The 22,234-nt window shown below is 33.0% G+C and overlaps 2 protein-coding genes and 1 long non-coding RNA gene across 3 annotated transcripts; 1 reads left to right on the top strand and 2 right to left on the bottom strand.

Annotated features, from left to right (window-relative positions):
- Positions 1,773-7,717, bottom strand: LOC18603919 (probable boron transporter 2). The gene is made up of 12 exons (XM_018117975.1): positions 6,281-7,717; positions 6,071-6,153; positions 5,795-5,987; positions 5,564-5,702; positions 5,167-5,332; positions 4,779-4,945; positions 4,472-4,645; positions 4,245-4,340; positions 3,706-3,843; positions 3,307-3,626; positions 2,652-2,922; positions 1,773-2,290 (listed from the first exon to the last, which is right to left on the bottom strand). Exons 1-12 carry the CDS (start codon positions 6,382-6,384, stop codon positions 1,979-1,981), a joined length of 2,163 nt encoding a protein of 720 aa, XP_017973464.1. The 5' UTR covers positions 6,385-7,717; the 3' UTR covers positions 1,773-1,978.
- On the bottom strand, positions 8,483-9,254 carry LOC108661271. Its single transcript, XR_001927026.1, has 2 exons — positions 9,171-9,254; positions 8,483-9,022 (listed from the first exon to the last, which is right to left on the bottom strand). It is a non-coding gene; the product is annotated as an uncharacterized LOC108661271 (long non-coding RNA).
- On the top strand, positions 19,907-22,122 carry LOC18603918 (iron-sulfur cluster assembly protein 1). Its single transcript, XM_007036174.2, has 3 exons — positions 19,907-20,292; positions 20,606-20,660; positions 21,639-22,122. Exons 1-3 carry the CDS (start codon positions 19,992-19,994, stop codon positions 21,796-21,798), a joined length of 516 nt encoding a protein of 171 aa, XP_007036236.1. The 5' UTR covers positions 19,907-19,991; the 3' UTR covers positions 21,799-22,122.

Here is a 22,234-nt window from a genome sequence, read left to right as displayed (position 1 = left end):
CACTTCGGGGCCCCTTCCACTAAACAGCAAGATATGGTGCAAGAAATTGTAGGCTTACCAGGCCAATAGTTTCTTCATGTATGAACTAAAACTGGGAAACTAACTGAAAGAAAAACAAATCTTGTTACATGGAAGGATTTCAATATAGGAACTAGTGCCGGATGTCTTTGTTACATATAAGATTTTAGGATATCTTTACTTTAATTGACGTAAGATTTCTTTTATCATCACTTCAGTAGATTTCGATATAGGTACTCCCTTTAAAAGGGGGGTCTTTAATCTGGTCTGGTCATCAATCTATAGGAGTACAAAATGCATAATTGAAAGATGAACAAATAATGGAATGATAAGACAAACTAAGAACAAGCTTGGAGCCCCCTATGTACAAGTAGCAGAGATAGTGGAAGACTAGTATACTTACCACTAGCAAGTGTCCCCTAGCTACTTAGCATAATGGATAGTCCAATCCTCCTCATTTCTGTGTGAATCATCCTTTCCACTGTCTTCATACTACAGTTTATGATCCTTCATAGTGGCATTTGTCAGACATTTGTGGAAAGCATTAGAAGTGAAAGAAAAAAGGAAGAAGTGAACAAGCAGGAATTCAAGGAGAAAAGAAAAGACAATCACATAAACCAGGAACAGTGGAAAATTTTCCAAAATCAGTACGAAAATGTACTTGTTTTCCACTAATTCATTACATTACCCTGGCAAAAAAGGAACATTCTTTGAGATGAGAATCAGGCATCCCTTGCATTTAAACTGCTGAAGGGAACATCCGGCTAAGACAATAATTAAAAACTTAGAATCTTGTTCTGCTGAGAAGAGTTCCCAACTGTTATGTGGATCTCTTGTCGGGAAATTGGATTTTCTCATCAACAAATCGATGATATTTGCACTGAATAACTGTACAATCATCATGCCTAAATCATGATGAGATAAATAACAAAGATTCACATCCAGAATAGCTAAAGCATATGCTCCCTTTGCTACATTAAAGAGATTCCACACTCATTATCCAAAGACTATAGTCCAAAGCCCGATGGATATAAAGTTCATCTGCATTTATCAGTGCACTACTGCTTTGTAAGGATGCTTTAAGGTAAAAGTTTGCCCCCTAAGAGAATCTCATTTAAAGAGTTTCGACTATAAGTATTAACACGGAGACGAAATGCACCTGTTCTGCCTTCCCTCTGCTGTAATATGAAACATGTTGGACCTTTATTTTTCAGCTTAACGTAGTCATGCTGCATGACTCGGTCTGTCCCTGTGATCTTAAGACCCTATAAACTTAACCAGGAAAAGAAAGCAAAGCATAAGCACAATTAAAATAATCTGGGCATTTCTGGGGCTCTGCTGCAAAACTTTTCAAACCAGTATTTCTTCAAGACACCTCTGATATAATGTTTGACCAATTGCAATAAAGAAATGGATAATTTACCTGAAAGTTCTGACCAAATATTTGCATCATTGTGCAAAAATAACATCTCTAACGAGTAATAGATATGAAAATTGCAAAGAAGATGACCAAGTAGTATATTGTTTATCTTCAAGGCAATGCATCAGATTATCTGAATTGCCATACTAGAAAATCTCATCATTTTAATAAAATATGTTAAATCATAAGGCTCCCAAATCAATCGGACAGTCAGGCAGATAAACAGAATTTGATCTACATGTGTTTGGATATTTTATTTGCAGTTACAGGACGTCTTTGCTATTCTTTCTTTCAATGCTTTTAAGGCTTTCATGAAAGAACACGAGAAGTAAGATCAAATAAGAAATTCAAGCTACCATACGTGATAGTGAAATAAACACATATTCCATTATATTGGGAGATACAATTAAACACCCTATCGTTAGACGGAACTGGAAAACACACTGAAAAGATAACACCACTTACATGAACTAAGCACAAGACCTCTCGAGTGCCATTGACATAAACTCACTACTAACCAGAATTACAAATGAAGGTTTTTTAGCTTGACAACGAAGCATTGCTGCTTTGTCCAAGTGTAGATGGTCCAGGACTGGGAGTTTGCTTGAATTCTAATCCCTTTTCAGTCAAGCTGGGGCTTATTTCCCCCCTCAGTTGGCTAATCCGTGGACTACGTGCCCTTTGGGAGATCCGTGGGCTGTAAGCAGGTTTTATGTCCCCCAGTGAAGTTGGAGTTGCACTTGATATTTTAGGACTCTGTGAACGGCGGATTTCTCCACGGCTTCTTGTGATAATTTCATCTAGAATTTCTGCACCATCAATATTATTAGTCCTTGCCTGAAGTTCCTGGTCCTGTTCAGTTTACAAAACATCATGCATTAGAATTCTCCGGGAAGATCTCAGATCATAGTGTGATCCATAAAAAAATTGTAAAAGAGAGATCAATTCATATTGAAAATATCGATATTTCCTAAAGCAATCCAAACAGTTGCAACTGTGCATACAGCAGCAGATACAAGGCACAACCATACTTATATCTAAATAAATTACACATAACATTAATATAAGTACACTTACTACCCTTTCTATTTAAAAGATCCATGAGAAAAAATGGCAGAGGGCAGGTACAAATAACTGGGCAAAACCAACACTTATTGCAACCTGAGCTACAAAGAAATCTATGATGAACTAAAGAGAGGTTCAGAGAACATACTTCAAATGTCCTGTTGTAGGCAATGGCTGGAGCTTCCTCATATTCTGCAGCATCAAGGTCTTGAAGATGTGCACCTTTGAAAAACTTGGGGAGCACATATTGCCGCACTGGCACAAGAAGCATGATCAAAAGTGGGAAGAGGACTCCAGCTATTGGGATCCATGTTATGCCAAAGCATACAAGCAAATAAACAGTCTGGAAAAAGGTAAAGGTGGCAATTGTTTTGAAAGGCACAGTCTCAACAAAGGTTGCATGATACTCCTCCAACACCCTGACACATCAGATACTGGAATTTAGATGTCTAATCTTCCAAAAATAATAATGATAAGTTGAAGTATGGACAATGTTACTTAAAAAAAAAAAATAGCGAACTTTTAAGATTATTCATCTTTGTTGAGCAATGATGTGAAAAATTAATGTCTATATACATGACAGTTTTATGATAAAGCTGCAATGTGAAATGAACAGAGAGAAGAAGATTTTGAGTAGAACTGGAGATAATGATTAACAAAGTAAAAAGGAGTTTATATTCTAGAACCCAGGGCAAGAATCCTGTGCTAAAAGCAACAGGAGCTAGATTTGGCTGGCTTTATGAACAAAACCCCCGGTACTCAAAAAACTAAGCAGAAAGTACAAGGAGAAAAAAAACACATACTTGTATCTTCGACTTGGAGCAGTGAAAAGCAATAATATCCTCTCCCAAAATTGATTCCCAGGCAAGCTTTCAATGGCCATGAAAGCAAAATAACCCCAAAGAACAGAAGTGGGTATCTTCTTAAGAAGAGGCATAGCAGCAATGCAACCAGCAACCATCAATGACTGAAGCAGGTTACTGAGACGTTGTTCTTTGACTTCAACAGGTAAAAGCTCATCAATTTCCTTATCCACGTCAAAAATGGCCTCGTCAACAGGTGCATCAATGTAGCCAGTACTTGAGGCCAGTTGGATAGTGGATTCTTTCAGTTCTTTCAGTCCCTATTTTAAATAAAGGTGAGGGCAAACAGGGATTATAATAGATGAAGTAAATGAAAATGATGAATACAAATTAATCTACCAGAGTGGATGGAAGTTGATAGACAAGTGGAGTCTGCATTTCATTGTATGCCTCTTGCATGCTCCGATAAACTTGACTCAGGTTTGAATTTTTACTTATACTTTTCCGTGCTGTTGACACAAGCTTATTACGCAAAAGCTGTCACCAATAAGACAAAAGAATCAATCACAGTGATATACATAAGAAAGCAGGACTAACAAAATAATAACAATGAAAAGGCTTTGTCTGCCTTAATAGGAAAGATAATGAAAATGTGGTAGGAAACTGGAAATCATGCTCCCATATTGTCCAAGCTCCTTGTTTTACCCTCAGGAGTTCACCAGGTGAACTCGATTCCATTTTCAGAACTTTGAGAAAAAATTTTAACAAAACGAAATAAAGAAGGGAAAGACAAAGAAGAGTAGGGTCAATTTATAGCCTCATATAGAAGGATAGAATGAAATTTCACTTAATTGATGATAGAGATCTCACTAAATTATAAGATCTCTGAAAAACTGGTTACATTTATATATTATCAAGAACTAGTAACTATCTATTACCTGATGTTTCAGGGTTGCTAAGCTTTTTGTGTGCATTGGAGATTGTGGAATAACACCATTGGATGGCGGAATGCCAATAAGACCACATAATATAACCTGGTCAAAACCACATTGAGTGTTAAGGAAAAAAAAAACTTTCAGCAGATAAAATCTGCATTTGTTACTATATTTGAACTTTCTTAATAGGTACATCATTCGAAAAACTGTATCCCAATACAATGCCGCACCAGAAAACCCAAGAGAAGAAGGTCATAATGGTATGAAGGTGGCTTTTTCAGATTGAACTCTTTCTGTTGAGCGAGTTGTGATGCTACACTGTGATCAAAATAGTAAAGCACAGCAATCATCGTTGCCGGAATAAATGCTCCAACTATGTAAAGAGGGGGCACATTCAACATTTCCTGAACAATCGAAAAAATGAGTCTCTTTCCAGGTTTTGTAGAAAATTTAACAAAAAAATTTAGCTCTAATGAAAAAAAAAAAAAAAAAGGGGGAGTGAATCGATACTAAACTATAAAACCACAGAGGAATCACCTTGATCACTGTCCAATTAGAGTATGCACCAGGAGACCATGGGTTTGGACTGAAAAGACGCCTTGGAATCCCTCTTGGAATATGATTAACAGGTATGTAAGATGCAGCAGTCCACACAAGCACCATAAGTGGCACCCCGTAATCTGCTATAAAACCTCGAACCCAGCCTATCAAAAATAAGATGTGCAAATCAGTATAAGATACTAAGATATTAAAAATTTGGCCTTCTTCCAACCAGGGGACTGAATAAGGCGATAACTTAATTAATGAAGGAAAGAGCTAGGACACACTTGCATGGTTATTAAACTATCCTTTCAATGGCCAAAACACAGATAACGCCATCCTCCAAATCCCTTATGGAAAGAGTTGGAATGCAGTAATCCAGTACCTGTTCCATAGCGCCAGGATCTTGCTTTACGGCTCCTTAGTGCAGTGAGAAGAAGGCCGAAGGACAGAACTAGTGCAAACATTCCATTGCCAAATCGCCAAGAAGGTCGCAATGCTGTTTGATCAGGATTTTCTCTTGCGGGAATGCCAAACTCCTCCACAACTCCCTGTAGGATTAGATTCATTATGTACTAAAATGAAAGAGTTCTATCACAGTTTTGGAAGAGAGCACAGGAGAAAAGCGCTGGTACTTTTGAATTTGAAATAACATAAAAAATAGAATTCAAGAAACCCAAATTAACTACTGGCACATAAAAGCATGTTCATAATCATTTCAACTCTCCTGATTCTAAGAACAGATCATTTCATATTAATGTTAGCAACCTGAGGATACTCACCCGAATAGCTTGCTGCATGAAAAGCATTGCAATTAGTAGACCAAATAATTCACCAGCAACACGTGTAAATCGATTTATTATAGAACATGCTCCTAGAATTGCCAATAAGAAAAGCAAAAGTGCTGTCCACACACAAACCCTGAGAACCCATCAAAGTAAAGAAAACAACTCAGTGCCACCAGAAAATCTATCTGGTTCAGTACTTAAGTATGCTGAGAATCTAACAAATACCATCCTGCCCAAGCTAAGAAGAGTTTATGCCCCAAATCCTTTCGGTCCTTCACAAAGTTGTACATAAATGTATACATCAACACTGTTGGCTCTGCAACGCCAAGAATGAGCAGGGGCTGCCCTCCAACAACTGAGTGAATGATGCCACAAAGTGCTGTTGATGCAAGAGTTTGTACTGCGGTCAAGCTTCCATCTGAAACAACAATAAAGCATCTCTTAATATCATGACTGACATAGAAGAACATGCAAATATACATGTGTCTAGTTTCTAGTTACCTGTATTTCTTTCCAGCTGCTCCCCAAAAGATATTACTGGAATTGCTGAAGCGAAGAATATATATGTTGTTGGAGCAAGGATCCTAAGTGATCAAAAACAAATATATCGATTATAACTTCAAAAAGATTGTAGTTTTTGCAATAATGATGTTTCATAAGAGCATATTGTATCCCATACATGAACAGAGATGAGCAATGAAAGTTACAAACCTGATACCTGCTCGGAAGCCACCAGTCCAATCTTGCTTGTAGCATAAAAGCCTTCCTTTCAGGTCATTCTTGATTCCACGGAGTGGAACAAAAGTTTCTTCCATGGTAGCTCAATATTGTTCAGACAAGAACGTTTTTCTTTTCGAAGTCTTTTCTTATTTAGATTGACAGATAACTAAAGAAGACAGAATACAAGACACAACACACTGACAAAGATTAAAGCACTCGAGAGGCCAGTATGGTAACTAAACTTGCATAAGCTAAGCTAAGCTGGGAAATTATGGACAGAAGGACAAGAATTGGCTGATCATGTTTGGAATTAAGAAGAAAAAAATATGTGTATTTATCATTTCTGCTATGTATAACCGACCCTTGGTAAGGCCTGCAACTAAATATCTAGAATAAAAGAAATTTACATTTTCAAAGAATTTATAAAGAATGATTGGGGAGTATATTGCTATGACGGATGAAAAGAATCAAATTAGATACGAATCAAAGCACCAAAATTCAATTTGTGGGTAGAAAGTCAAGGATGCTAACGAGCAAATGCCATGGTGAATTTGAGAAAGATCTTAGTTAACGGAAAGAAACGATGCTCTCCATATCTTTCAGATCTTAACTAACGATCAAATTCAACTAAACTTAGATCCATAATCACTTCTTCTTTACCTCATTGTTCAAAAAAGAGAAAGAGAAGCTTTCTTGACATGAACTAAATCCCGCCAAAAGTTTACCAACAAGAACAAAAGGTACAATTAGATATGATAAATTACATGGTATAATCTTACATGCTAAAAAACCAGGCAGAAATCTCAGTCAAGCTAAAAGTTTTAAGAGTTCGAAAGCAAGTACCAGAAAATTAGCGAAAACCCATCACTGTAAACTCCATTTGGGATCGTCTAAATCAAACTGAAGCAAATGGGCATTAACAAAATCCACGAAGAAACCTTTAAGATCAGAAAAAAAAAAAAAACTGCCAGTGGAACAAGATTAACGAGAACCCATGATTGGACTCATATCAACAACTTTAAACCAGCTTTGAGGAAATGGACATTAATCAAACAGAGAAAGGAAGCAAAAAAGACAACTTGATCAAGTTACATTATAGAAAAAGAGACCCTTTTGAAGGAAGAACACTAAACAATTACAAAAAGAAGCAAACAAGGAGAACAGTTGAGAGGTATAGTTTTGCAGTTACAGCTTAAAGGAGCAAGAGTGCAGAGAACATATATATAAGGAGTAAGAGGTAAGAAGACAAGGAAGGGAGAGAAAGGTTTTCAGAAGTAGCCAAGAAAAAGGTTGGAGTTGAGGAAAGCTATTAATGAGGGAAGTAAATAAACAGAGAATTGTTGAAGAGGTTTTTGGCAAACAAACTCTGCAATGAGGGAGGATTTTTGGCGTGAATCGAGATAGTGTGTGGTGACTAAGCATAAATAAACTCTTTTCAGATATGAATAAAAACAAATCATCAGCAATATCATGACAGAGAGAGAGAAAGAGAGAGAGAGAGTGGACTAACGGTTGCTGAGAGAACTGGGAAGAAAAAGGAAAAGAAGAATTAGACAATTTAAGCTTGATGTAATCCTGAGGGGGAAAAATGGAATGAAAATTATAACTGAAAACAGTCAATCATAAAGCAGCCGTTTTTGCATTGGGAAGAGCTTTTATAGTACTAGCAGTAATCTCAGTCTCAGTACAACATTTTTGAACAATTTTCCCTCTGTAACTTTCTCTATGTTTACTCTGCTGCATCAAACGAAGTTTGATTCTTTGCCCCTTGAGCTTAATGCAGATTATTATTATTGCAACGAGTTTTATCCTCAAATCTTGTTTTCACTCCACAGAGCCATGAATTTTGGCCTAATGATTACTTTTATTTCGTTTGCCTTCATTTTTCTTCTTCTTCGTCTTCTTCTTCTTTAAGGAAATTTGAAGATTTGAAGACTGTACAGTGAAATCAATATACCAACAACAAATTGAAATCGATCCGTGTGGTCTACCTTGGGTGCTCCATCATTAAAGTTCAGTTTGAATAATACTTTTTAAACAACTGAGTGATCAGAGTTAATTTATACCATAAACATGTAATCAGCTATCCATTTTGGGCTGACTTCTGCTTTGCTTTTCTTGCCCCTTGGTAAAGGGAAACGTTTAATCGCAATAAGGAGGAGAGGCTGGGAGGGGGGCTTTCAGATCTGAGGGTCAGACAAAAATAATGATGCAACCCAAAGGTTACTGCTGTATGCTGTAATAGGAAAGGGACTGATAAAGACCAAATTTAAGGAACAATTTGGACAAATTGATTTGTCCAAGTTAGCCTTACATCTTAGGGAAATAACATTGAACCCTTGCAACCCCACCTTGGCCCCTCTCCATCCCCCCACCATAAGTTTCATAATTTTTCTGCATGGTATCAGAGCTTACGAGGTGTACATTACCAGGCTTATCTATGAGTTATAATCACTGATTTTACATAAACCCGGTGATTGTTTTACAATTACAGAACCAGATTTAAAGGATTATAGAAATGGCAATTGATCAAGTTTGTTCTCTTGCAAATGCAAACAAAACTGAAAGAGAAGTGTCTCTTGCAATTTCACCACACTCAGAAGAACAACCTGGGAAGTCACACAGATGGGGGAAAGTGGCACTCTCTCCATGTAAAAATTAATACTGAATACAACTTTGATGTCTTGATCTGATCCACTGGATGCAATGCCAATTCCAATGCTCTCCTTTCATCTGAAAAAGTAACATGCATGCAATTGCCATACCAACAACAAATACCATGCAAATAATCAGCAGAATTTAAGTAAACAAATCTTAACAATTCAGATCATTCTTTCTCTTGATACCTTTAAACTGTATAATCAAAAAGCTAAGGCCTTACCCTTTTCAGGTTTTGTCCAGCAAAAAGTAGCTTTAAGACAAACTTTCATTTTAGAAAGTTGAAGAACCTCAATGCATATTTATTCTCTTTCGGCTATAGTACTACACACCATTACCATTAAATTATTACAATATTTAATGCCAAATCAGGCAACTGAGGATAAAGTTAATTAGACCAAGATTATATTATTATTATTATTAGGCGTATTCTTAAGGTCATCCGAATCATCATTTTTTTTAATTATCATCTGCTAATTGTGCTTACGGTCCCTTTCCTCTTTTAGGTTTTGGTTAGTTAATTTCGTCTTTAGTCCAATTAACGAATCCATTAACATATGTTTATGGAAAAATCAAGACTTCTACCTTAAAAAATTGGATGATACTTGTATTAGTTAATTACAGGGATTCGTTATAGTTAGGATGCAGTCATTTTCATATTTTTACCAGGAGCCTATATATATTTAATTGCTTTTAAATTAAATATTTTTCTTTTATATAACTACAGGCTCTCTTTTTTAATATATTTCAAAAAATTAAATTATTTCTTATGGTAATTATTTGTTATAATTATATACTACAAAATGTGTCATATACTAATATTTATATGTTAGAAGTCATGTTTTTTTGTATCACTTGAGTTAAATCAAAATGGTTTCCGTAACGATTTCTTATTTTATTATTTTACATTTTAACTGTCTGAAATGTGACATTTGTTTAAAAATAATGAAAAAAAGTCAATGTAAATCACCTGCCTCGAAGAAATGCATGATATTTTTAATTAAAATAAATTAAATTTCAATTTTTAATTTTAAAGGTGTGAAAACTTCACCAACTTAATTGACTAATGAATAATAATAAAATAATTTTAAGCTTCGGTTTGTTGCAATTAGTTTCTGTCATTCTCAACTACATGCATTAACATTTAATTAGTCTTTTCCTGATTGGACTACTCTCACCTATGGGAAGATCATTCTCGATTACATCATTTGCTTTATTAAACTACTATTTTTAGACGTAATCACGCATTTTATCCCTCTGTTTGAAGAATTACATTTGATTTTTTTTTAAATAAAAATGTTTTTAATAGGATGATAATCTCGACTATGATCTAAGTAATACAACTTAAACGAATTATGTTGTAGATAAGAATTTACTTAGTAAGAAAATCGGATCAATCGAAAACTCAAATTAACCATGCAATCAGCCTATATAAAAAGAAAAAGAAAACTTAATTGTTCACACTTAAAATCAAAGTGATGGAACCTAGCTATTATTGCACAAAATCTTTTGTTGTTTATTTATTTGCCAAAGGTACAAAATTAAGCTGCTGTTAGTCAATAGCTATTGAAATCCAATTAGCCAACGCTTTTTGACTTGAAAAAATCTATTTTCAAAGATTTAATTAATAGTGTGTCATTATTATTTGAAAGATCAGCCTTGGCCACTTGACCAATTTAATATGTTGATTAATCATATCATATATCATAACAACGAAATCCCCAATTTAATATACTAATGACAATGATGCTATATGCCACGCTTAATAGTTGATAGCAATAGCCATTTTTTTTATACTTTCCTTTATTAGTATTATTTTCTTACGTATCTATTTTAATTAATTAACAAAAATGGCACGTAAGAACCTTAAAATATTGTCTGAAACTGGTTTTATTATTATTGCAAGTATTCAAATATAAATATAAATATATATATATATACGAAAATATATTTATCTTGCTCTAAATATAAAAGATTATTTAGGACTTAGAAGGATGTTCTATTTTCTTTCCTTTTTCACTTTGCGACCAAGGACAGTCATAGCTAAGCTCTTGTCGTTTTCAATCTTACTCGTAAACTTTAAAAACTTCTTCTTTTTTTTTTTTAATTTCATGCTAACTAATATGAACATTTTCCTTTCCTTTACGAATAAGATAATTTTTTTCCTTTCCTTTTTCGGGTTAGTTAATAAATGATAATTTTCCTTCTATTTTTCTTTTTTTTTTCTTAGTCTCCCTTATACTTTTGCATTGGGAAGTTGACAGTGTCTACTATGTTCATCTGCCCTACCATAAACAGTCAACTGCTGATCTCTGCATTACATGATAAATATGAATACTATAATCCCTAAGATGTACGGAAACTCAAACTTTTTTTTTTTTATCTGCATAAAAAAATTGGATAGAGATGATGAGTGCAAATACCTAATATGCTGGTTCAGAGATGTTCATTGGTTTGTTCACATTATTTCTGAGATTAGATAAGCAAATTATGCCCAATGTTTTTTGTTGGCATTCACCAAAAAGTGATGAGATGATTGAACTTTATTTGAGAGGATAAAAAGGTGCATACCCCATCGTAGCCACCTTCTAGGGCAGCTAGCTAGGTTTCTCAAGGAAAAATAAATATATATATATATAAAATATTAAGCAAATTGTGGGATTGTTAATTATATTTTAATGACATAATATATAAAAAAATTTTGAGTTATTCAAAAAATTTTAAATAAATTATTATTTTTTTATTATGTTTATTTAAGACTTTATATTTTTATTTGAAATGAAAAAGATATTTTTAATTAACTTGATTAATTATTATTAATCAAAACGTTACATGTCATTTTATATTACGTGATACTAATGTGGTATATTAATATCTTTACGTAACATAACGATATATTTACGTAATATCTTTACCATCCACTTCAATATTATATCAACGTCACATGGATTAAGTAACGTTTTGATTAATAACAATTTATCAATAATTAATAATAAGGATTTATGAACCTTAAATAAACGCACATAAATTAGATTGAACATAATAAAAAATAAAAAGTTTATTTAAATTTTCTTCGAATATAATCAAGAGCTTCTTAAAATATTATACATTAATTATATTTTAATTGTAAATATGTTACATATTAATGTAAAATAATAGCAATCGTGGGTTTGATTTTTGGTAAAGACAAATCGGTCTTTTGCAGCCTTTAAGGTTAATAATAATGCTAATGAAGGAGTGAGAATATCTAATTCGTTAATTAGCCATCTTTTCTAAGATTAAAAAGATTATTAACATAGTTGAATTAAGGTTTGATTTAGACACTTAAAAATTAAAAGAGTTGACAAAATGATCAATTGCAACTCAAATAATAATAATAATAATAATAAAATAGTGACTAAACCTTGATTGGATAGGGGAGGAGAAGGACAGCAAGCACATTGGGGCAATTATTGTCTTCAATTGGTTGAAGTTTTTTTGGTCTAATTTAATTTAGGGATTACAATTTGATAATATAAATTTTTGTCGTTTTGAATTTATCTTTGGTTAACTATGCTTAATTAATTAATTAATTTTTTTATTTTTATGAATAATATGGAATTGTTTTTCTCTATGATTTGATGAATGAAGGCGTCATATAAACAAAACAATATCACTTCATCTTTTTGCCGGTTATCCTGCCGGTTTTCTGTAGGGATGATAAAAGAAGCTTTTCTGTTTCCAGGTGGGGCAAACTAGAGTTCAAGAACAACTTGAATTCCTTCAACTTACATCATGCTTCGGCAATGCCCTCCACCCTCAACAAATGTTTGCCTTTTTCTTCTTGCAATTCAATGACCCTTATGTCATATCTAGGAATCAAAGGGGTTGTTTTTTATTTTTATATTAATGTATTTGGAATTAACGGAATTGCCTTTTTACACTATGTTTGGTAAGAGAGAAAGGACGGGAAACACAGGGAAAAAGTTCCAAACTTTTGCTATATGAGCTGTATTTAATTAAAGATTATTTATTTATATATATATACTCTTAAATCATATCAAAAAGTATTCAAATATTTGGCTCGAGTAACAAGCACATGCATATTTTTCTGTTTAAATAGTTGAATTCAAATCTCTCTTTTCTTAAACGAGAATAGTCGAGAGACATAAGTTAAATAGCATTACTCAAAATTCCACTTGTCTGTCCATACTGCTTGAACTGGGCAGGGACCAAGTTGGCTGGAGGGTGCAACTGGGAGAATAAACTATGGAGATTGGGGACGATCAATAATTGTTTCCTAGTGAGTGTTGTTAGGTCAATGGTTAGGTTTTGTAAGGGCTCGTGGAACCCACCTGGTCTGGTGGACAATTACGCATCCTTTGGCTACCTCACTCGTAACATCAAAATTATTATTATTAGTTTGTCGAGCTAACAAACAGGGTATTAAATTTGAAGATCAACATTCAATTAGGATACCTTCAATTCAAGATGTTTTTTAATATCTTCCTCGTGTGGTGGTGTAATAAACTTATTATTAATGAGCTTATGTGCGGTAAAGATTTCATAGGTAAAGATCATAATAAACTTATCACGAAAGATATACCAAACTAGGTAATATTTGTTTTGATTTCATATCTAGGACACCATTTGCTAACACCTTTTAAAATCAACCTTCAATATTCAAGATTATTTTAATTTAAGATGTTTTTTAATATTCATTTCATGTGTAAGAACAATAAACCTATTATTAATGAACTTATGGTGCGACATATGGGCTTTGTGCACATAAGGATATACAAGCTTATCACATAAGGGGCAACAAACGTGATAAGCTCCGCTTTGATATCACACCTTTTATAAATGAGCATTTTTAAAAATAACCATTAAAGAGAATATGTTTTCAAAAATAGTCATCTTTATAATTTTAACTATTTTTAATCAAGTTTGACAAAATTACCCTTAATGAAATTACACGCTATGATGTTACAAGTCATGTACAAAAATATGTTACACGTCAAGATTAAGTTGTTACACGTCATGTGCAAAAACATGTTATACGCAATAGTTAAATTGTTACACACCATGTACAGAAACATGTGACACACCATGTATAAAAACATGTGACATCATATGATTAGGTTGTTACAAGCCATGTTGAAAAAATACTATTGTTACACGTCATGTTGAAAAAATATTATTGTTACACGTCATATTCAAAAACATTTTGTTACACTTTAATGTTTAAAATGTTGTTGTTACTTACTAACTAAAACTTCAAATCCTCTCAACTCTCTTCATTTCTTTTTTTTTTTACAATCTGGCACCGATAAAAGTATTTCTAACATATTTTCATAAATCAAAATATAAATTTTCTTATCAAAAACACCTATTTCAACTAAAAAAAAAAAATTCCTTTGAAACCTAGGTTTATAAATTTTAATTTTTTGAGTTTATTGGTGTTTAGATCCCGAATTGATTCAATTAAAAGCTATTTCAAACATCTGTGATCATTTCTACCATTTTAGTTTTACCCAAAATACCTAAAAATTAAATTTTCCAAATAGCCACCCACCCAAACACATTAAAACTGTTGTTTGGTGTCTTAAAAGCACAAGAAAAAGAAATATAAAAATGCGGGAGAGAGAAATCGGAAGCATAACAGACGAATATCAAAAAGAGAAATCAATAAAATTTGAGAGACTAGTATGGTGAGAGAGAAAAATCATAAACACAAATGGGGAAAAATTATGATGAATGGTTTAATTTATTTGAAATAGTTTTAAAGGTATTTTTATCAAGTCATGGTTAAATATGACTAAAAATAGTTAAACTTATTTTGATGGTTATTTTTAAAATATTTTTATCAAGAAAGACTATTTCTCATAATTTTCTCTTTTTATAAATTAGTTTTAGACTGAGAAGTCTTCATTATATTGGTAAATTAATGATGCATGTAAAAAAGTTAATTTATGACAGCTACTTTCCAACAAATCACCATTTTTTAGTGCAGAACAATCCTCTTTCACGTTCCACGTAAAAAAGAACAGTCTAATGTCTTCTTTATTATAAGCTCAGGCTTATTACATGCAACTTGCAAAGTTAGAACCGATTAAAACTGTGGTTACTAATCAAAACTTATAACATGCTTTTGATTATTAATCAAAAGTTCAAAACAAGCACATTTCAGCCTGAATGCATGCATGCATGAGAGTTACTTTAGGTATTAAACTAAATCAAAAAAACCAAGTCCATCAGTTTATACTTTTAGTTCTACCAGGGGAAAGAAATGGCAAACCAGATACCCACAGAAAGATCAAACAGGTTCATCAAGTCCTTCACTATCTTGGGACACGGTTTGTTTATTACTAGGTAAATTGGTTATCAGTCATATTCCTGGCACTTTGACAACTAACAGAAGTTAGTTTACAAGAATATACTGCATATGCATATGATATGATTGACACTCGCCTCGATTCCAAATCGTCAGGCCATTGTTTCCCCAGAGTTTCATGCCTTTTTTGCTTGCTTGCTTGATGGGGCAAAGTTTTGTCTTTGAGCTTTTGTCTAGTTTCCCTATAAGAAATTCCCAAAGCAATTCGGGTGATAGCTAGGGCTACTATTTTGGAGTCAACTTCAGCCCTGAAGAAACCAAAGGAATCACATCTACTTTACCTCGAGAAGTATAGAACTTTGCTTCAGGAATTAACATTGCCATAGCTACCTTGCCTTCAATTGTTTAAAACAATCACGGGTAATTTCCCATATAAGCTCCAAATTTAATCAAGGCCAAGCTTAATTAAGGCAAACCAGACAAGGTGGCTGCAATAAATGAAAAGCTAGCTATATATACCAATAAAGTGTACAAATTGCTCTACTACACCCTACTTGCTTCTGTCTCTATGTGTGACTTCTTAATTAGCTTTGAAATGTAGGCGGGCGGCTGTATGGCCAAGCTGTAGAGCAAGCAATCCAAACAAATTGCAAAGAGACAGTGCTGAGCAAACCAACTAGATGAAAAGAGTTTAGTGTAGTGAATGACATGAAAAGGAAATTTCCCATCAATAATTTTGTTGAGCATTGAATTGAAAGGGCGGTAGAGCTCCAACGATAGAGATAAGATGAGAATATTTTCCCTCCTTTTCTTTTCTTTTCCTTTTTCATGTCGCAAAAGTAACTTACTTATTTCATCACTAGCTACCCAACAACAACTATGGAGATACAATATCCCTTATGTTTCACTTCTCCTCCCATCATAAAAGGGAAAAAGAAGTTGCTATTTTTGTAGCCTAGTAATTAAATTTTGAATGAAACTGTGTCATGCATACGTGCTTTTCGATTTTGATTATCGAATTTTAATTTATCTTGATTAGATCATTGAAATTTGTAAAATATACCAAATTCGATCACCTTAATAGATTCTGTCCAAACAATTGATGGAAAAAAATGACGTAGCTATCACATCAATTGGCACATCAACAAAAATCCATTCCATTTTTTTCTTTTTCTCTTATTTTGTGAATTTTTATTAACGTGATAATCACAACAATTTTACATCGCTTAAATACAATCTATTAGCATGACCAACAATTAAATCGATGCATGTTTCTTCAATTATTCTCTCTTGTTATAATAAGGAATTTTTTTTTTGTGATTTTGTAGCCTAATAATTAACTTTTGAAAGAAACAATGCCATATATATATTATGTTTGTTTTCTAAGAAAAAACCATGACATATTAATGAAAGTGCATTAAATCTTTGAAAATTTAGTCCAAGAGAGGGGGCTGGCTAAGAGTTGTGGCCATGCAAATCAATACTTTGAGTGGGGGCAGAGGCTAATTTGGAGTTCAATTTGTAGGTATGCAAAATTCTTCCATCCTATAAAGTAGTGGTTAGTACTTCAAATAATTAGGGAGGGGGTGGCAGGTCAAAATGCTAAGGGGTTGTAGTAGGTATATATATTAAAACATCTGAAGTAAATGACCATTTTTATATAAACTATAAATATTAAGTTTAATTAAAAATGGTATTAATGTTCCAAAAAAGATAAAAGTAATCAATAAATTATTTCCTTTTTTAGAAAAGAAAATTATCGTGATGGGTTTATTCGATTAATTTATGCCGATGATCACTAAACTTTCTTAAGATTTTCACCTTGATCATTAAATTTTAATCTATCTTGGGTAAGTCATTGAAATCTGAACTATATTAAATCTGATCATTCTAATAGATTTCATCCAGATAAATGACCAAAAAATAACTTAATTGTCACGTCAACAAAAGGTCAAAGTCATTTTTATCCTTTTCTTTCCTATCTTGTTATTCTTTTTTCTTTTGAAAAATTAAAAAAAATAATTAAATTATTATTGATATGACATATTGATGTGACAATTATGTCATTTGTTTAGATAAAATATGATAATATGATTAAATTTTATTATGTCATATCATGTTATCATTAATTATAATAAATTAATATGTTATATCATAATCAATTATAATATTTTTTTATTTAAAAAAGAATTTATTAATTAACCAAACGTGGAATACAAACTCTCATCATATCATTCAGGAGTAGAGAGAAAGCCTTTGCTGATGGGTAGTCATACAAAATACTATCAGAGTTTAAGTCAAACCCAAAATTAAACATAAAATCTGCAATTGTGTTAGCTTCCCTATATATATGACTTATATTGACCTCCCAATGTCTACTTAACATACCTTTAATTGCTCTAATTAAATCAAGATTTGGAGCAAGGATGAACAGAAGAAAAGCTGATTGCCTGAACCACTGCCTTGTTATCACTTTGTAATTTAACTTTGCGGAAGCCTCGTTTCCAAGCCAGTTAGAGGTCTTTGTAAACCCCCCACAACGTCACGCGACATAGAATAACAAATAACATTTAAACTAAGTCAATTATTAATTATAAGGACTTATTCGACTCAAAATAAAAAATTCAAAAACTTATTTGACTCACAATAAAAATATGAAAACTTAATTGAATGTAATAAAAGCCTAAGAACTTTTTAAAAATTTTTTAAATAGTTTAAAAAATTTTTTAATAATTTAAAAATTTTTTATATATTATGCCAAGAAATAAATTGCTAAGTAAAAGTTGGGTTTTTCTGCTTAGGTTTAGGTTGGCTCAAAACCGGTGTTGTTTAGGGTATTCTTGAAGCATTTGTTTGAGCACCAACGGTGCGTTGGTGGGGGAAAGAATCAGGCTTTGTTTGAGAAGGCCAGCCACAGCCCTGTTGGTGAGCATTACCTAGCTTGCCCGTGTCAGTGAGCCCACTACTATCTCTTGGAATCAGGCTAGCCCATTAGCCTATCTAAGGGCCTTGTTGAATCTTGGATTTGTGTTTCTATTTGATTTTTTCTAGTTTAGTAATTATAATTAATATTTTATTTAAAAAAAATATGTATACAAAATATGATAATTAATAATATAAAATATCATGTGTTAAAAAAAATATGGGTATGCATAAAAAATATATATGATAATAATATATAAAAAACTAAAAAAAAGAAGAGAAAATGAGTATGTTATTTTGATTAATACTGATGATAGCATTTTTATCAAGGATACGAGAAGTCGAAATTTCAGATTAATTTTTTTAAATGAGAGATTTAATTAAAACTTCACTAATATAATTGAGAGTTTTAATCTTAAATTTTAATATTTCTTAATTCGAATAATATTTTAAATTAGCTAATAAAAATTTGAGAATGTTGTTGGCTTAGAGTAGAAAAATAGAATGTTCATGTATAAAAAAATCTATAAAATATTTATGTTTTTAAAAATAAAATAATAACAATATAAACATATTATGAGTTATACCAATGATGGAATTTTTTTATTCAAGATGTGAGAAGTTGTAATTTCGAGTTAATTTTTTTATGTAAGATATTTGATTAAAAACTCCACTAGTATGATGATAGGGTTCGAATAATGTTTTTAATAAAAGACGTTTACTCGTACTAGAGTTTACAATCATGAAAATATTATTTGTACCTACAAATGATTATTCCAATGATGACATTTATTTGATAAACTTAAGAATGAGAGTTTGTTCAAATAATTTATTATCAAATAACTTACAAATGACATTCTAAGTGAAAGCGTATCTTGGTATTCCACTAATATGATGAGTGAATTTGAAAAATATTTTCAGTAAAAAGTTTTTATTTGACAATTATTGAAATTTATGTCATATGTTTCATAATTGTATCATATACATGTCATACTCATAAAACTGAATAATGGACTTTAGGTTACAATTAAAATAAAAAAATAGAATAATAAATTATAATTAAGAACAATTAAATGAAAATCAAGAATTGAAATTAAATAAGAATAACTCATGATTAATTAATATTGATCTTTGAACGGATGTCGCAGGGTGCTGATACTTCCTTGCACGTAATTATACTTTTGAATTTGAATACTGATTCGTAGATATAAACTTATTTTGTTAAAATGAACTTAAATTAAATTTAATATAACATTTTTAAAAAAATAAACTTAAATAGACAGTCAATTATATCTCAACAAAAAAATTTAATGACTGACTCTATTTTACATTGAGTGGTCGGGTTCATGAGTCCGTACATTATGACAATAGCTGACGTATCCGAAACTGTCGATAAAAGCATGTCGCGTGTCTAAAAATATCGGGAAGAGAGAGAGAAGCGAGGAGAGGGAGGAAAGGGTAGAGAGAAGGAGAGGAGGTTGCCTGGGCCGATCCGGTCGGAATGAAAGTATTGGGAGAGGAAAGAAAGTCTAGTCCAACAAAATGTGGGCTTCAATTTTGGCCCATGTTATCTCTATTCTACAACCCTCATTTGGGCCGTACCAGTTGACCCAATTGATCTCATGGGCTTAAAAAGAAACCAACTTTATTGACGTGGCAAGATTAGCGGGAGAACCGTGGAACCTGAAACCATCTCCTCCGGTCTCCACGTGTTCCCAAAAAAGGGGCCTTTCCCGATTTCCCCAAAATCTTTAAATACCCAATTTTCCCAAACCCCTGAAAAGTTGAAACCTGGGAACTATTGAAACAATGTTGAGGCTGGCATCAAAGAGGCTGCTAGAGCTAGCGTCGCGCGATGCTGCACCGTCACGGACGGTACAGATTCTGCCGCGGCTTTACCACGAGAATGTGATCGACCACTACAACAATCCTCGGAACGTTGGATCGTTTGATAAGAACGACCCTAACGTTGGGACGGGCTTGGTTGGCGCTCCGGCTTGCGGCGATGTGATGAAGCTGCAAATCAAGATCGACGAGAACACGGGGAAAATCACGGATGCTTGCTTTAAAACCTTCGGCTGTGGGTCGGCCATTGCTTCTTCTTCTGTAGGTATGTGATTCGGTTATTCCGATTAGGGTTTTGTATTATCTGCTCCTTTTGGATTGTTAAAGGCTGATCGAATACTTTGTATGTTAATTCCTTGTTTTTAGATTGAATTTGTCAAATAATTAGAAAGAAATAGTTTTGATTTATGCAACTGTCTTACAGTTTAATGGCTATTGGGATACTAAATTTCGTACCCGTTTTATGGCTGTTTAATTAGCTGCTTGGAATTTGGTGCTTTGAGTTTATTGCAATAGATTTGGACTTCGGTTTTTTCTGAAGACGAGCTATGCTATAACTTGGGTTTTTCATGTTGCAGCTACTGAATGGGTGAAAGGGAAGAGCATGGAGGAAGTGTTAACCATAAAAAACACGTAAGTTCTATCCCTTATCTCGAAGGTGTATTTGTTTGGATTCATCTCGTTATTGTTTTACAAGTATATGTTTTGATATCCCTTGTTGTGTCCATTTATTTCATCAGATTAAGTATCTTCGGCGCTTAGAACTTATGTACCATTAGCTTTTATCTGTTTATTATTTGGTCGTGTTTGCATCTTGTTAGAGAAGGCATTCGTTTCTTGCAGCTATACACATACATTTACATAGAGCTAGTTTTCTATGTGGTTATCTAAAATTCATTCTTAAAAATATATTATATTTGAACTAATGATTAACTGTGAGATCAAAATCATCTAATAATCATTTCTTATGCTTAATTAAGTTTCAGAACCTGATCTTGAGTATTGATGATATGACAGCTGAAATTACCAACAGGAAAAGAAAATGTGGGTATAATTTTTTAATTAGAATTTGTGTGGTATAAATAAATATGTTGCTGTAGATAGATAACTTTACAACATCACAATTTAAGTACCTGGTGATTATGTGCAAACAATTATCAGAACTAACCTAAACAGAAGATAAACTAATTCATAGGTTCTTGATTTGACAAATTGCTGTATTTCTGTCAAGGTTTATAACATGTATGGAAACAAATCGGCTTTAACTTGTAAGGATAACATATTTTAGAAGAGATGAACCAAGTAAATAAATGATTGATATGAAAGAATGTTGTCATGGTTTCATCTCCCCTTAAAGGCAATGGTGCAATGTACATGACCAAGCCCTTGTATTGTGTGTAACTTAGATGCAGTTCTAGTTTCTTATGTTTCCTTGAATCTAATACGGTAATGTTGAACTGCAAATCTGATGGTGTGTTGGGCACCATGGCACAGTGCATTTGGGAGCTCCCAACTGCACTGTGCAGTGGTGCCAAACTGCATCTGAGTGCTTTATTGTGTTTTTCCTGACATTTGTAGCTTCTAAAAGGGAATACATTATATATATTGTAGAGCGATTGCAAAACATCTTGCGCTTCCCCCAGTTAAGCTGCACTGCAGCATGCTTGCAGAAGATGCTATCAAGGCAGCTGTGAAAGATGTAGAGGCTAAACGTGCCAAGTTAAATGGCAGTTCAGATGCTGCACCTGTTGAGAAGGCTGCTGATGCCTGATACCTGTGTATATGCTGAGAAAAAAAAAAATTAATCTGAAGACTTGCTGCACGTAGCACATCTAGAGTTTCCCCAGCATCCTGCAAAGTCAGTTGGACAGCAACAAAACGGAAGCTGAGGAACTCTAAAAAAACTATGTAGAGGACACACTTAAAAACTTCTGATAATATTAGGGGATGTTTGATCCATGACTATTAGCTAAATTATATATGTGAATTAAGTCTTGCCTCAACCTAGATATATAATGTGATATTGTTTGAAGCTGTTGTAGACTTCTCTCACCTTTTATCAAGTATGAGGTTTTGCAATTGACCTTTTTTTTTTCCTCTGTGAAGCTTGCATGTCAATTTTGGGCCAAAAAGGTAGTCTGCCTTTGTGAGAAATGCATTATCAAAAAAATCACATTTCTTTTCTGTTTTTTCGTTTTTCATTATTC

This window comes from Theobroma cacao, chromosome 3 (assembly GCF_000208745.1).
Source record: "Theobroma cacao cultivar B97-61/B2 chromosome 3, Criollo_cocoa_genome_V2, whole genome shotgun sequence".
In the NCBI taxonomy this organism is placed as follows: Eukaryota; Viridiplantae; Streptophyta; class Magnoliopsida; order Malvales; family Malvaceae; genus Theobroma; species Theobroma cacao.
The sequence above is the reverse complement of the archived record's forward strand: the minus strand, read 5'-3'. Positions and strand labels throughout refer to the sequence as shown.